At 37.2% G+C, this 15050-nt stretch overlaps 1 protein-coding gene across 3 annotated transcripts in view; it reads left to right on the forward strand.

Moving 5' to 3' along the window:
* Positions 1 to 15050, forward strand: part of CDK19 (cyclin dependent kinase 19) — a 117892-nt gene that overhangs the window by 51075 nt on the left and 51767 nt on the right. For all 3 annotated transcript variants that reach the window (XM_050315879.1, XM_050315876.1, XM_050315877.1), the window contains one exon: positions 2953 to 3093. In XM_050315879.1, coding sequence (XP_050171836.1) covers positions 2953 to 3093 — 141 coding nt within the window. The remainder of the gene's footprint in view (positions 1 to 2952; positions 3094 to 15050) is intronic.

Raw genomic sequence — 15050 nt, forward strand, 5'->3', positions numbered from 1 at the left:
GTCAGCGTAACTGTTCAAGTTAAAAAACTCCTTTAACATTGTTGTACTGCTATGGAGTTTATTGTACACGTGATCTGCCTGATTACAAAACTTTCTTGTTCAGTTGTTGTGACTATTCATTTATTTCTGCTCTTATTTATTTCTTTATTTAATTAATTCGAGGAATAATTTCCCACAACAGTAGTAGGGCCATAGAGATACATTTCTGAAAATATAACTAAGAGAAGGTTTAGGCTTGCTGCCTCCAGTAGAAGACATGATGTTCAGCAATGGCACCTGTTTGCCTTTCTATTTCTTAGATGGACATTACCATTAAAATTGCTGTTTACTGTTGGCTATGTGTGTTGGTCTTTCTTCATATGGCTAGTTGCTTACAAGAAATTGGATGAACTACTTTTTTTAGAAAACTCTTCAGAGTAGTATTTGGACACAAACACTCTGGATTCATTCTAATGCCATGGGGCAAATGCAGGTTTTCAGTTCCCTATACTATTTGGCCCTGCATTAGGTTTTTAGTTAACTTTTTGTTCAGTTCTCTAAACTGTGATGTTTGTGATTTGATGGATAAACTTCGGTAGAGTAAGTTGGCAACAATAGTTTTATTTGATTTTGCAGGAAATTGGATTTTATCTAGTGATATTGCTTGCTTCAAGCAAAACTATCAGTTTTAATTCACTTCTACAATTCAAAAACCCTTTCAGGAAAAGGAGCTTGTTTTCTTAGCCTTTTTCTCTGGGAGCCACATGGGAGGGCAGGGCTAGAAATCAGAGAACACCAGTCTGGTGCTGTGACATGCCTGACCTCTGGAGGTATTGGAGCAGCTGAGGTAGGGCCAGAGGCAGAGCCAGATGTGTTGTTCTTCCTCAACACATCTGTGGTTAATTGTGTCCCATTGTGTCCCCTGAGACCTTTTTCAGTTTCATTTTCTTGGTGCCTTTATAATAAGGAATAATGTTTTTTGTGGATGGTAGTCAGTTTTTAAATGGGTATAGAAATCCCTTTTATTGATTACATGCACCTTGAAAAAGGGCAGGACTGGATTTATGGGTCTCTGTGTATGACCTTTGCCTGTTAGTATGACTGTATTTTTCATACCATGTATGAATAAATATATTAATGGTATTAATGGAGTTTATGGTATCATTACTGCATTATAAATCATATTGTAATTACATGAAGGTCGTTATTCAGTGAGTGTTGTATGGTACTGGGAGGTAGGGACTCCCAGTTGAAGTTATGAGAGAGAATCTTCTTGTAACAGGACAAGAAAATTTTTTTCTAAGGAAGTGATTCTTTAAGGCATTGCATTTACAGTTTTCAGAGTGATTGCACAACTGAAGGATCAGGTACTAAGAGCTTGTCTTGTTTACTGATCCTCATGTGGATATTAAAAACCAGTATAAACTGATTTATCAGTTTTTAATACACAGCTATTGCTATAGTACATGTAGTAGTGGAAGGCTCTGTGGGAACATTGTTGGGAGTAACAGGCTTTCTTGATTTACTTGTGGTTTTCTGCTTTTTCTATTTCTCTTTTAACAGTATTGTCTATACCTGTGCTAAGTCCAGTTTGGCAATGGCTAAAGTACTGGTGACAACTAGGAATAGCATTTACCATGAGGAAACATCAACTTGTTTCCATTTTCATTGGGAACAGTAGTGACAAACTTGATGGGAGTGGGGGTGGTGGAGGAGGGAGCAGAGGTCTAGTGAAAGCACAGCCATTGACTACCTCTTTAATGTGGGGAGGGGGATGATCTTGAACTAGACAAGTCCTGTTTAAAGAATTGAGTAATTAGATATCCTGTCACTTTACAGATTAGCATTTTGAATCCTTTTCAGTAAAAAATGCAAACTACCTTTATTATTTCCATCTTTCAAATGGCACATAATTTAAAACTATTTTGTTATTTGAGATGCTTCTTTGAGTTGTCTTCAAAAAGAAGATTTTTTTTTTTTCCATCTGATTGAACATATTGAGTTCTTTGTTGAATGACAGTATATTAGGATTGGGTTTGTGCCTTGCATAGCTCCACCTTGTCTGAGGATTGAAAAGGTAGAATGGTCTCACTCCAATTTATTTCTTGTACAGTTTAGCAAAACCAAACCTAACCTGTCAGCTCCACAGTGATATTACAATAAATATTAATTAGTTTATTAATATTTCATGATCTCTCAGCAGTCTTTCAATTGTATTCTTCATTCCTTCAACTGACTAATGCTGGGATCCCTTCTTGCATTCCATGTTTTCAAGTGGTGTTTGTCCTCTGGTGGGTTGATGGACTTCTGTAATCTAAGCACCACCAGCTTGTTGTCATCATTAATGAAGTATGCAGCCAGCACTTAGAAGCAAGAAGATAACCACTTTTAGGTGTTTGAACATGATCTGATTTCATCCTAATGTGGTGGTGTGGGGTTTTTGGTAGTTACCCCCTCCCCCTCTTTAAATATTTTTAAAAATATTTATTCATTCTCTGTCTATTGGGATTCTGATTTAGCGGGCTACACTAGATTAGTTGCAAATATGCTATCCTGGGTGCTTTTGAAGACAAGCAGGGGAAGTGTGAAAGCAAAGGGTATGGTCCTCCTTCTGGTGGATACTGCTGGTTTGAAAGCTTCTGCTCTTAGCTGCTGAGGATAAGAGGATGCCACATGGGGAGGAGGGAGGGAGGGAGGAGAATGTCTAAGACCCTTTACTGAAGGTAAGTAACCAGTATTTAGATACTAACAAAAGCTTGACAGCTGTTTTTTAAAGCAACTCGGAGAATAAAAACAATTTAAGGGTATTGTGAATACTTCCCTATTACTTTTAACTGCAAAATTCAACAGACTTTGTATTTCATTCCATTAATGTTAGTAGTTAAAAAAACCCAAATAAACCAGAAGAAAACACAACAACCAACCTTTTTACATATCTAACTTAGTTCATGTTTTTACTTGTTTTATTTCTAGCATATTATCAAGTTTCACCGTGCCTCAAAAGCAAACAAAAAGCCCATGCAGCTGCCAAGATCCATGGTTAAATCCCTACTCTACCAGATCCTCGATGGAATCCATTACCTCCATGCAAACTGGGTGCTTCACAGGGATCTGGTAAGCGTGGCATGTATTACCTGGTTGTGAAAATTCCACGTGCGTGTTATTGGGTAGGACAAGAAAAGTCCCTATTAGTAATCTTGCGTATCGATCCGTACAGCTCTTCCTGTTATTGTTGCAGGAGACCAATTGAGGCTTTAAACATGAAAACAAACTATGTTTTCACATTGTTTTTATCTGAGTCATCTGAGCTTGAACAATGATACTAGATCCGGTTAAAAGGTTTGCAGATATCAATATCCGAAAACAGAACGTGAGACAGCTGATATATGTTGGTTGAACAATCTTATAAGTTTGTGCATGACTTTGAAAAGGCATTTAAGTAGGAAAGTGATTGATACCCTTGTACATTGTTTGGCTTACATGCAAGTTACCATAAAAGCTAGTGAAAGAATAGTTTTTTCGTGGAGTATTTCTTTTCCATGTGGTATTTTTTCTGACCGTGGGAAGAGAACTATAAAAGAGTTATCATCTTGAAATTTCTCATGACCTGAAGTGGCTCTTTAAGTTGGCTGCGGATTACAAGGCCTTGTCTTAGTTACCCTTTTCCCCTTGAAGTTTTCCATCGCTCCTCATACTTAAGTGAAGTGCTACCACAGGTTACAAAAAGAATACTGATGTGGGTATGCTGCCACTTGCATTGTAATTAGAGTATTTGACACGAGACAAACAAACGTGATGGTTACTACACCAAACATCACTAGTAGGTATGGTAGGAAATGTAATGTAATCTGGGTATAGAGCCACAGCTTTTATTTGGTTCTTTTCTGCAGTTGCCCCAGTACGTCAAAATAGGGCTGCGTGTCCAGAAACTTGAAATCACTAACTAGGTGAGACATAGGTTGGTCTTGAGTCTTTAATAGTAAATAGGGGCTTGGATTAATTTTTTGGATGTAGAGCAAATTTTTTTGAAAGAATAAACTAAGGCAGGCTTGGAATAGAAGTTGCAGATACCTTCTGAACTAAAATTTTATCTATATTTTGTTGTAATACCTAACAGCAGTCACCAGAACGGGTTTCGTTATGGATCATTTTTTTACTTTATTCTTTGGTGTTTATTGTCAGTTTTTTGGTTAAATTCTAGATGTTGTTGTACTGGGGAGATGGAGAGGGCTCACCTTTGGAATAGTAGCCATGATCAAAAACAGGAAGCATGTACAACCCTGATTTTCATGTTACTGCTTTCCTAAGAAGACAGCTGTTGCTTTGGCAGAGTGTTCAGATGTAGTTAGCTACAGCTTGAGAAGGAGCACCTGAAAAGTCTGTATCCAACTATGTTTAAGGGAAATATGCATTCATGGAACTTTTAAATATATATATATACTTAAATGCCATGCATGAACTTGATATTTTGATAGGAAATATAAGATCTAACTAATTGAGGTAATAATCACAAATACCCTCGAGAATTTTCTTGCTGGTGTTGCTATTTCCAGCCTGCAGCACCAGGTGTTTTGCGTGACTAGTGCTGCTACTTTACAGTTCTTATCTGTGGTTGACGTGTTGCAGCAAAGCTGGCGTGTAATGTCTCTGGCTTTCCTGTTGGAATTTTGGGAGATGATTGTTGCTGTTGCAAGAAAGACTGTTTTTCATGGCTCTGGAATGATAGTGCTTGACTGATGTTGGTATAATTGAGAAGGGAGAAGAACAGAAATTTGTGAAATGTTCATATGGTCTTGATCTACAAATAAATTGAAGCGGATGGATTCTGGGATACCTCAGTAAGACAAATTGCTTTTATACACTGGTGACTTAAAGATGTATTCAGAATCCTTTGCCTTTTTAAAATTTTTGGTGGATTCCTGAACAATTCAGGTACTTCAAATAGTTGTATCTTGAACATGGTAAGAAAAAACCTGATGTTATTCTGGATGTGTCCTGTTTGCACTTGAACTTCAAGGTTAATATAATAATTTAGTAACCAGTTTAAATCCTCAGAGAATGAAAAAAATTATATATCTGTAATTTTTATTCATGTGCTCATACTTGTGATTTTTGCTACTAAGCAAGGTATCTCAGGCATGATTTCACTGGAGTCAGTTCCTTGCGTAAGACATGAATACCAGCTCCTCAGCGTCTTCTTAAGTTGGGGAGCAGATTTTTGGTGTTTTTCTCTTAGCTGTTTTAATTTACATTTGCTGGAAAAATATTTTTCTATTTTATGTAAACCAAATTTTGCATCAAAACACCTTGTACGTTCTTGGTTTAATATAACTCTCTTCGTACTATTTTTAACATGTGTTTGGATGTAGACCAAAGATGGTGACATCCATAAAAGTCATGTTATGCTTTTTTCATTGCTTAAAAAAAAAAAATTAGATTCTTCAAGAATATTTATCATAATATTAGTCAAATTCTCTGGAGCCATGGAAATGAACTCTATAATTTATTTAACAAATGTTGTTATGAAAAAACCAGAAACACGTCAGATTAGGTATTTACAAGAGTACCTGCTTAGAGGGGTATATGAAGAACATTGTTTAAATCTTAATTTACTAGTGTCTTAAATAAGAGTTTTTTAAAAGAAGCTGGAACACCAAATATGTTATTTAAAACCTTAAAATTACTATGGTATTTTTAGTTAAGTTATTTTTAATATCAGCAGTAGCCAGCAAAAGCACGACAGGGTAATAAAAGTGGTGAACAACGTGAATTTGCAGACTTGCAGTACGTGTCCTGTCCTTGGGCTGAGCTGATGGATAGTTGTTACCACAAGGAGACAGTCTCGTTCCCCTCTTCACCTGCTGCTAGGCATTGCCACCCATGTGACTGGTCTGGCAGGTGATACTCACCTGACTCATGGTGAGCTCGTTCAGGGAGTTAAACACACAGAAAATATCCACTTTTCACATGTAGAGCTTGTTTTCTGCAGGCTTAGCTCCCTGAGGGACCTCACTGGGAACAGGAGTTGGTGCAGAGGCAGCCAACTGAGGCTGGAGGTGGTGGCAGAAAGCTCTACAGGCTGTTCTAGCATCATCTGCCATTAGATCATATTTTATTTTTAAAATACACTTTCTTAGTTCTTTGGAGAAAGTTCAAGTGATCATAAAAGATCAAATCAGTATAATTTTTATGTTTACCTTGGCTCTCTTGTGATACCAGACTTACATCAGCTTGAACTATGCCAAAACAAGTTCAGATTTAGGAAAGTACCCGTATTGAGGCAAACACTGAATATCCCTGCACTCATACTTCTAGAAATTTGAAAATAATTTAGTATAGTGTATCTTTCAGTGTTTTGTAATATTTAGGTTACTTTCTTTCTGGCTGTTTCACCCTGAGGGTAGCTGAAAAGTGCTAAGCGACTTTTAAGGGTTTGTGTGGGTTTTTGGCTAAGCTGTTGATTTTGGTCAGTTAAAAAACATTCAGCTGTTAGGGCAAGATTCAAGCAAGTATAAAATATGGGACAGGAGCACTGTCTGATTTCTTTAAATAGCATGGTGTCAGCCTGTACACCTTGACCTAAGCCTATGAAAATCCATACACTTGTTCTCCTTTCAGCCTATTTTTAGTGTTATTTTGTTGCTGGATTGCATTTCATTGGGCAATGATAACTTTGCCTTTTCAATATAGCAGCATTCCTGAAAGCCATGCACGAGAGGAGGGAGGACTTGCTGGCTCTGCTAGCTGCTGGGGCACTTTCTTACGAACAAGAGGTTAGTACAGATAGATATTGGAGAAAGAACCTTTGAGTACTAAGCTTTTGGGGTTTTTTAAATGCTCTGTATACACTGTGGGCTACCAATTGAATGGGATCTAATTTTGTGCTCCATATGTGGAGTCAATAGCAAGTTAGAAGATTCAGCACTTGGAGTACAGTAATTCAGGGTGTTCTGATATCTTTGTCCCCTTCTCCCTCAGAAGTGAAATATTTCGATTCTACAGGAACGTACAGCAAAGGTCTTACTTTTCAAGGATATCAGAAAATGGAGATCTTCCATATACTGTTCAAAGTGTCTGTTTATGGGGCACTTTCTTGTGCTAATAACCCCTCTGTAGATGGTGTTAGTTTCTTAAGTTGGTTAAGTTGCTTAAAACTGGGCAGACACCATATCCTTTAGAACCTGATAAAAGCAATTTCTATTTTTAATAGGATGTGTTTTCCTGAAGGGAGGTATTATCTATGAGATGTTTGAGGTACACAGAATCCGTACTGAGGAATTAATTTAAGATTCCATTTACGTCCTTGAGCATTACTTTAGAATGCTGCTTTGTATTATTAAAACTACTGGTTGAAAAATGAATGTTGGAAATCAAACTCAACACAGAAATGCAGATTTGTTTTGGTTTTCCCCCCTTCTCCATAGGAATATGTGAAATGGTCACTTTCAGCATTCTGAAATTGAGAACTTGTTTGTTGCAATGGTCATATAAACTAACTCTGTAAACTGAGCCAAGTTCCTAAAGTGTTTTTATTATAAATTTAAGTACTTGTTGACTAAGAATTTCTCAGTTTCTCTTGTACTGACCCTCTACAGCTTTAGAATGTTGTAACTGACTGTGTGTCATTTTGCAAATTAAGGAGGTTAGTGTACAGCTCCTTCAGTCTGCAGTCTACAATGTCAGCATAAAAAGTGTGAACAGCAGTGGCAAGGAAAGGGTACTTTTCCTACTTCTATTTTGGAAGTGAAACAGTAGTGATATGGCAGACTTCTGCACCAAAGTGAATAAATCCTGAAGAAAATTCTGGGTGCAAGGTCCTTATATACTGGAGGACAGCTCTTATAGCGATATTCAGTAAAGAAAAATGCTGGTAGTGAAAACTCAAGGATGGTTTTTGTCACTTAAAAAGACAGCAAAACTTTTAGAATTTTGAAGCTGATGAATGCAACAACAGAGTGGAGATTGCAATTGAGTTTGTGGCTTATATAGCTAAGATACTAGATAAAAGACAGTGAAGAAATGCAAGTAAAAGGAATCACAATGGAAAACTGAAGCAGAAATGGATTTTTTTTTAATTTCAAAAGACAGCTAATGGAGGGAGCAAGCAGAGATAACAAAAGCCTTTCTACAGTTCTGTCTTTTAGCCGTCTCTGTGTGCATGCTCTGCAGCACAGTGCATCAGTTTTCCTCACTGGTAGCCAAGACATATTTTTTTTTTTTTTTTGTGATGTCCCACCTCATCATTCCAGTCAGGCCCAAATTTTGCTTGAGTTGGCCTTTCCTTGACACTTCAGCAGCCGAGTCAGCTAAGCTGGTGGTGCATCCATGTCCATGTGAGGTTTTTTTCAGTGTAACCCTTTCTTTCCAAATCAACTTTCTCACTCTACTTTCACTATGGAGAGGGAGTAGGAATCCCACTGTATAAAGACTTTGCTGGTGGTTTCCTATCTCCAGCTTTTTATTACCATCTCCTCGACTCTTAAAGCAGGAGAAAATGATATTTGTGTAATGTTTGTTTCAGTATGTCATTTGTATTGGGAGAAGCTTTTTTTCATTGTGTGCTGAAACTAATCAGTTTGTGTTTGTTTATGGAGTGGTTTATGGAGGGTCAATGCGCTTCTGCCACATGCAGAATTTATGGAGTGCTAATCTGGGCATTTTTTGATGGAAGGACATAGCAGACAGCTGAGGTCTGACATAATTTTGACTTTGCATGTCTGTCTGTATAGCAAATGTCTGTACACAGCCACTGGGATGATCAGACTCAGATGAGCTCTCTGATTCAGGCATCTTAACAAGTTACCTGAATACCCAGCTGGTGCAGTTACAATAAACCCAGTATCTTTCCAGGGGTAAATCCTTAGCAGAGGCAAGAGATGCCAGAGTGGTGACAGGCTCCAGCTGGCCATGATTGCACTCAGGGCAAGCTGTCTTCTCCAGCACTCCAGCTCTGACAATTTGTGTGTTTTTGTTTGTTTGTTTGTGTTTGGTTTTAATATTTTTATCTTATTCAGAATTTTTTTAATGATCCATCACAGTGTTTGTGTTGAATTGCAACGTTATAGTATTATATTAAATGTTATAGATACATATAATATAATTAAATTATATTACATTAAATAAAGCTCTAACAATTTTCAGGTTTTTAGTTGACTTAATTGACTTTTAGTTTAGGGATTAACTAATAAACCCAATCACTTTCTCATAGTAATCCTTTTCTAGCCAGTATGTAAATCTGCAGTCTCTTACCATGGACCCATACCTGGACTCTGCTCTGGAACTTAGTTGCCACATTACACAACTCACTTAACCTGTCTTTGCCTCTGTTTCCCAATCTGCTAGCTATTTATGGGTCTAATTTGTAGCTTACTGCTTTATGTGCTGTGAAAGCAATATAATGTATGTGGTTTATGCAGGTAACTTATTTTTGTTGTTTGATATTCTTCTAGTGAGGTGAAAGTATTAACAAAAACTAAAAATCAATTGCATGTTGCATGAAGGCACTAGAAACTTAAAATTTTAAGTGGATACTGACTTTTGCTTTTACTTTCATGTTTTCTTTTCAAAGCCAATGAGAAATGGCTGCTTATTGTTACTAGTTTATAGTATTTAACTACTCCCTCCCTGTTCCTTCCTGTGCCCTCCCAAGAAAATTTTCCAATAAATGGTAAGTTACCTAAAAAGTAGCAGAACTGAAGTGGTTTTAAAACATCCCACTTACATTTTGTTAAGTAAGTGAACTGTGGGTTTCAAAAATAAAATGTAAAATGATGAATGTGGGAAACTCCCCTTTTACTAACAATTCTAAAAAAGTTAGATTTTTATGTGCTGGTATCAAAAGTAAATTTAGAGGTAGGTCCATGCGTCCCTCTCTTGACAAGCAGCTGCTGTGTAGGAATGCAGAGCTGTTGGGTCCTGCCTTCTGCCAGTAATTTTGCACTGGCTTGAAAAGCTTCTTGGCCCTGTTGCATCTGTTTGAGTGTGCACACGCCTCCTATAAATAAATACCGAGTCAACCTGTCTACCAGTTTCTTTAAACTTTTAAAAAACACTGTAGTTGTAATCCCCACTATTCTGTGTCATCGTGTGTGTGCATGCACGAGAAGGGTGCACGAATATGTATGGACATGCACTCCTGACTCTCATTCTTCCCTAGCTGTGTATGGATTTAGGCCTCTTAGTTGTTTATTATTCCATCTGCGTGATCTCTTTGGGGTGGAGGGGACTTTCCACAATGTCAGAGAACCATACGAATGATCATACTCAGCTTGCAGATTTCCCAAAAGAAAGGAAATGCAAGCTAATCCCACGTATTGCAAGAGATTAGACCCCCTTGATGACTTTAGAAAGTGATTTGAATTTACTAACTGAAAAGTGAACACATTTTTCCTCTGTTGTATTGGTTAGAGAGAGGATAAACTTTATTTACTGCTGAGGAACAATAGTATGTGGGTGCTTATTCATGTATCTGTGTGGATATGTGCTTCTAGATAGATAAATGAACCATAAATTTTACATGCTGAAAAACAAGCTGAGTTTTATCAGCAAATGCTTTTCTCTCTCTCTCTTTTTTTTTTTTTTTTTTTTAAGTGTTAAGCATATATCTGGGGGCACCTATGAAAAAGTGGTGGATTTCTCATTACTCAGAACTTTGCTTTTCTCTTTCAGCTGTAAAAACTAATCTTCATGAGATTAAAAAAAGTGTGTGAAGATGTACAGACTAATACTTCTGTTGTGTACATGGAAACAGCAATTTTTCCGTGACAAAAGGTATGAGTAATGCATACCTTTTGGTTTGTGGCAAGAGTATTAAGATGTTTGTAGATTAATTTTTACTAATAAAAATAATTACAGTTGAAGAAAAATGCTTTACCTCAGGTTCTGAAACAAGCTTATGCTCATAAAACCCTGACTGGATATAAATTCAGATGAGTCAGAAGAAACAAAGGGACTGATTTAATGTTCTTTTGGCTGCGTTTTGCTGCTAAAGTCAACAGATGACATATGGCCTGTGGACTTCTTATCTCTTTTCCTGAGGTGGAAAAAAGGCAACAAGGAAGCAAAAGTATTAAAATAATTCTAGAATTTATGTGGGTTTTTTTCCTGATATAGAATAAACAGAAGGAAAACGTCATCTTTTTTAATATTCCCAATTCAAATACCATCTGCCATAGGGAGGTTTCTACTAAATACATGATATGCTTAGCCTGCTGGTGCAGCTGACCATTTGGAGTGAGCAAACTGAGTTTTGCCTTCTAAATGAAAAAATGCAAAGTTTAGAAGCTGCTTTTAGAAGTTTTTCTTTTGTAAAAGTCTTACTACCCTTTTTTTTTTTCTCTTTTGGAGAAAGTACCTTTGGGATGATGGAATTGACTATAACTGCATCTGTGGGATTATTTCTATTTGGACTCATTACCCTTTCTGTATAAGGCTACAGAGGTTGGCACTTCTTTCTATAGTAATAGGAATTAGTGAACCTTAAGAAAAGTGTGTTAAAATCAGTGAAGACAACTAATCTAACAACATGTAAACAAGAAAAAATGAAAAACCCGCATTTGTTCTCCATGCTGTTTTTGATATTGTGCTTTCTCTTGTGCATTTCTCTTTGTTTGGAAACTTGCTGTAGTTATATTGCTGATCTACTAAGCAGTTGCAGAAACATTGCAGGTTGTCTTGTACTTAAATTAAGCATCTTTGATCAGTGATCCAGGAGGCTGCAGTGACTAGCAAAGGATATTAGTTTATTCCTCATTTTATTACGTGTGAACTTAGTCAAAGAAACTGACTCTGCTGCAGAAAATGACTGATCAGCTGGTGTTTCACAGATAGCTTATCTCAGGGCCTCTTTGTCTTCTCCAGCTTCTGTCCTTTCTGGCTTCTGGCTAATGTTTCAGCAATCACTGGCCTTACCGTAGCTCTTAAAACAAAGTACCACCATTATGTCAATTAAAGAAAATTAAGGACCTACTTTATCTGTGAAGTGACTGACTATGTGAAATGATCCTCTCAGAAACTGGGCATTATGTCTTCAGATTCATCTTTAGGAAAGGTTGTGATAGTCTGTCTTTCTGAATTTCGCATAAAACCAACTCGGAATTAAAATTTCAAGACATTTTAATAAATACAGGAACAATCCCTCAGGATATCTGGACCACTGGTAAAAGCATTTGTAATATTCTTTCACGTGTTTTAACAGTGAGAAAGCAAAGATTTCAAGACAAGTCATAGTGCAAGTAGTCAGTGTTAAACACATACAGTTTTCTGTATACCAAACCTCTCTACTACTGGAATTTTAACTTCTCTGTTGTTTTCCTGCCCTCTGGCATCTAAAGCCCATGTGAATGTATGACGGCTGTTCTGACAGACCCCCATTTCACTTTGTTCAGTGCCTCAGTGGTGTTAGAGCACAACTCCCTCACCTTCGGTTTCCTTTGGGTGGCTTGTAGAAGCACTTCCCAGCAGTTCAGTAACCTTTCTGTGACACTATGTAAAGTAGTAGAAAACTATGTGAAAATCATTTTATTCTATTTAAGCAAGCTGATGGCATCTGAAAAATGTTTTTATATTGGAATTATGGTTTTGCATTTTCAAGCAGCCCCTCCCTCCCACCTGCAAGCTAGCCCTCCATCTGTGTTGCTTTGGTTCCTACTGGTATAATAATCTTTGAGCATAGGTTGTGGTTGGTTTTGGTGGGTTTTTTGTTAGTTTATTTCTGTTTAACCAATTCAGGGGTTTGGGGGGCTTTTTTTAAGTTGAAGAGTTTTACCTAAAAACAAACAAACAAACAAACAACAAAAAACCCCAAACCAAAACAAACAAAAAAAAGTAATAAAGGCAGGTACTGCTAGGAGTTCATGCCTACTTGTTCTGTTGGTTTAAATATTGAGCCCAAATCCCAAAATTTAGCATGATGATGTTCTGTGTAACTGGTGTTCTTGAATATAAATTATGTCAAAGAAAATAATTCCATAACCAGTATTTTGCATTCCTGAAATTCCCCTTGGAACGGGGGATTTCAGCTACTCAAACCATTTTGTCTTACACTGCAATTGTTGCCAAAGAGAGTTTTTCACAAATGTGTCTTCTGTTCTACATTCTCCCTTAATACATAAAACACGCTTGTACATTTTTACTTTGATTTGCCTTTCATGTAGTTACTTTTGATGTAACACTTGTGGATGATGAATGTTAGAATTAGGAAATAAGTGCAAACTCCAGTGTGTTACATTTTAATGGGCTGATACTGACTTCTAATGCTGCGAAAGTTATTTTTGTGACTGTAGAACTGTGAGTATGTTTAGATGTTTGCCAACCCAGCTGAAATGAAGTTTCTTAAATGGGATGTTAAAGTTTGTTTTGTTTCTTGACATTCAGGGTGTGAATTTCAGTCTCAACCCTAAAAGTTATTGTTTATCAAGTAAATATTAATTGGAACTCTGATAGCTAAACCAAAGAAAATTGCAGACCCATTTAGGTTATGGGTAATGCATTTGGTTGAAAATCTGGTTCTAACTGTATAATATAATAATTTTCCAGTAACTTCTTACTAATTTTACTGTCAGCAAATACATATGCTGTCACTGGCTATCTGCTGCTTTTTGCTAGGACGCAGGATTTACTTGGAAGCTTATTTCTCTGTGCGTGTCTCCTTGCTGTGGTGAGGAGCTCCTATTCTTTGATCCCAGCTTCTGTAGTGGGATGGGAAGAGCTTGCAGTAGCAGTAAGCCTTATAGGGGACTAAAAAGTAATATTTTTTTTGTGTGCCATAAATATACTTGCGTGTATATTGCAAGTGGTTTGTTGAGTTTGAAAAAATGTTAAACTAGAAAACAGCTTGATTTGTTTATCTCATTTCAAGATTTTTTTTTTCTCTCCTGCTATGTGAAAACTTTGATTCTTATTTCTTTCCTGTTCATAGGGATATATAGTACTATTCCTTTATAACCTGTACTTCACTCAAGTGCTGATCCCCACAGTTCTGCTCACTCAATGACTTTTCTTTTTGCTTCACTGGATGCTGTCTTTCTCACTCTCCCGAGAGGTGTACCCGGGAACACTTGAGAAGGTCTGCGTTAAGTGTTGAAATAGATTAACTAAATTGTGCTAAACTTTTTTTTGTGGCTATTCTGAACGGTCTGAAAAGTAGCTATGTGTCTGTTCTGAAAGTGGTCTGTGCTCAGTTCAGCTGTGCCAATGCGAGGGTGGTGCTGTCTCAGCCCTCTGCTGCACTGGAGACAATGCTGGGTACCATGCAGTCAGTGCTGTAAGTGTGCGTCTCTGCTGACTGTCCCGGTTATTACTTTTGCCCTTGACAAAGGTATATTTATTCCTGTCAAGGTGCTAAAAGTGGACTGGAGGACCATGGCAGAGGAGCTCGTCTGCCCATCTGCTGTCTGCGTGATTATCTTCAGCCGAGAGACAGCATGGACTGATGGGGGAAGCAACATTTTAAACTGTACAGCTGTTTTTCTTGGTGCATATGATTTGGAATCCTTTTTTCAGTGTTCAGATAGTTTTAATTTAATTTGGTTGAAAACCTTAAACTAATGCAGAGGATATGGCTACATGAACAAGTTACAGCAAGGCAGTCTAGGGTGTGGATTTACTCTGCATTAGTTGCTCTGTAGTAACTGCTCACCTGCGTGTTTTTATCCTGCAGAAAATGCATAGTCCTTTGATAACTCATTTCTTAATGAGGGTGAGATAAAATTGCCTAATATACCATCACTAAAACTGGGCAGGTACTGGATTCATTTCCAAGTGCTTTACATTGTTTCTCAGAATGATTTCATTAAAATGTGGGTAACTAAAATGCAATATAATAGTGACAATATGGTACTGTTTTTTTATGACTGGTACACATATGTTGAGCTTGTAGAACAATTCAGCCTTTTGGGTACAGTCCCCCTACAGTGCATGTCTAGTTTAGTTTTCAGTATGCAAAAAGCACCTCAGTCTTACAAAAAATTTTGTTCAGAACTGGGTATGCGAGGTGTGTGTCTTTCCATCTTATTAACTTGAGATTTCAATTTGTCAAAGGAGTTGATAGCTTTGGGATTTTTAATTGTAGG

This window comes from Myiozetetes cayanensis, unplaced genomic scaffold (assembly GCF_022539395.1).
Source record: "Myiozetetes cayanensis isolate MyiCay16 unplaced genomic scaffold, myiCay2020 scf2-11, whole genome shotgun sequence".
NCBI lineage: Eukaryota > Metazoa > Chordata > Aves > Passeriformes > Tyrannidae > Myiozetetes > Myiozetetes cayanensis.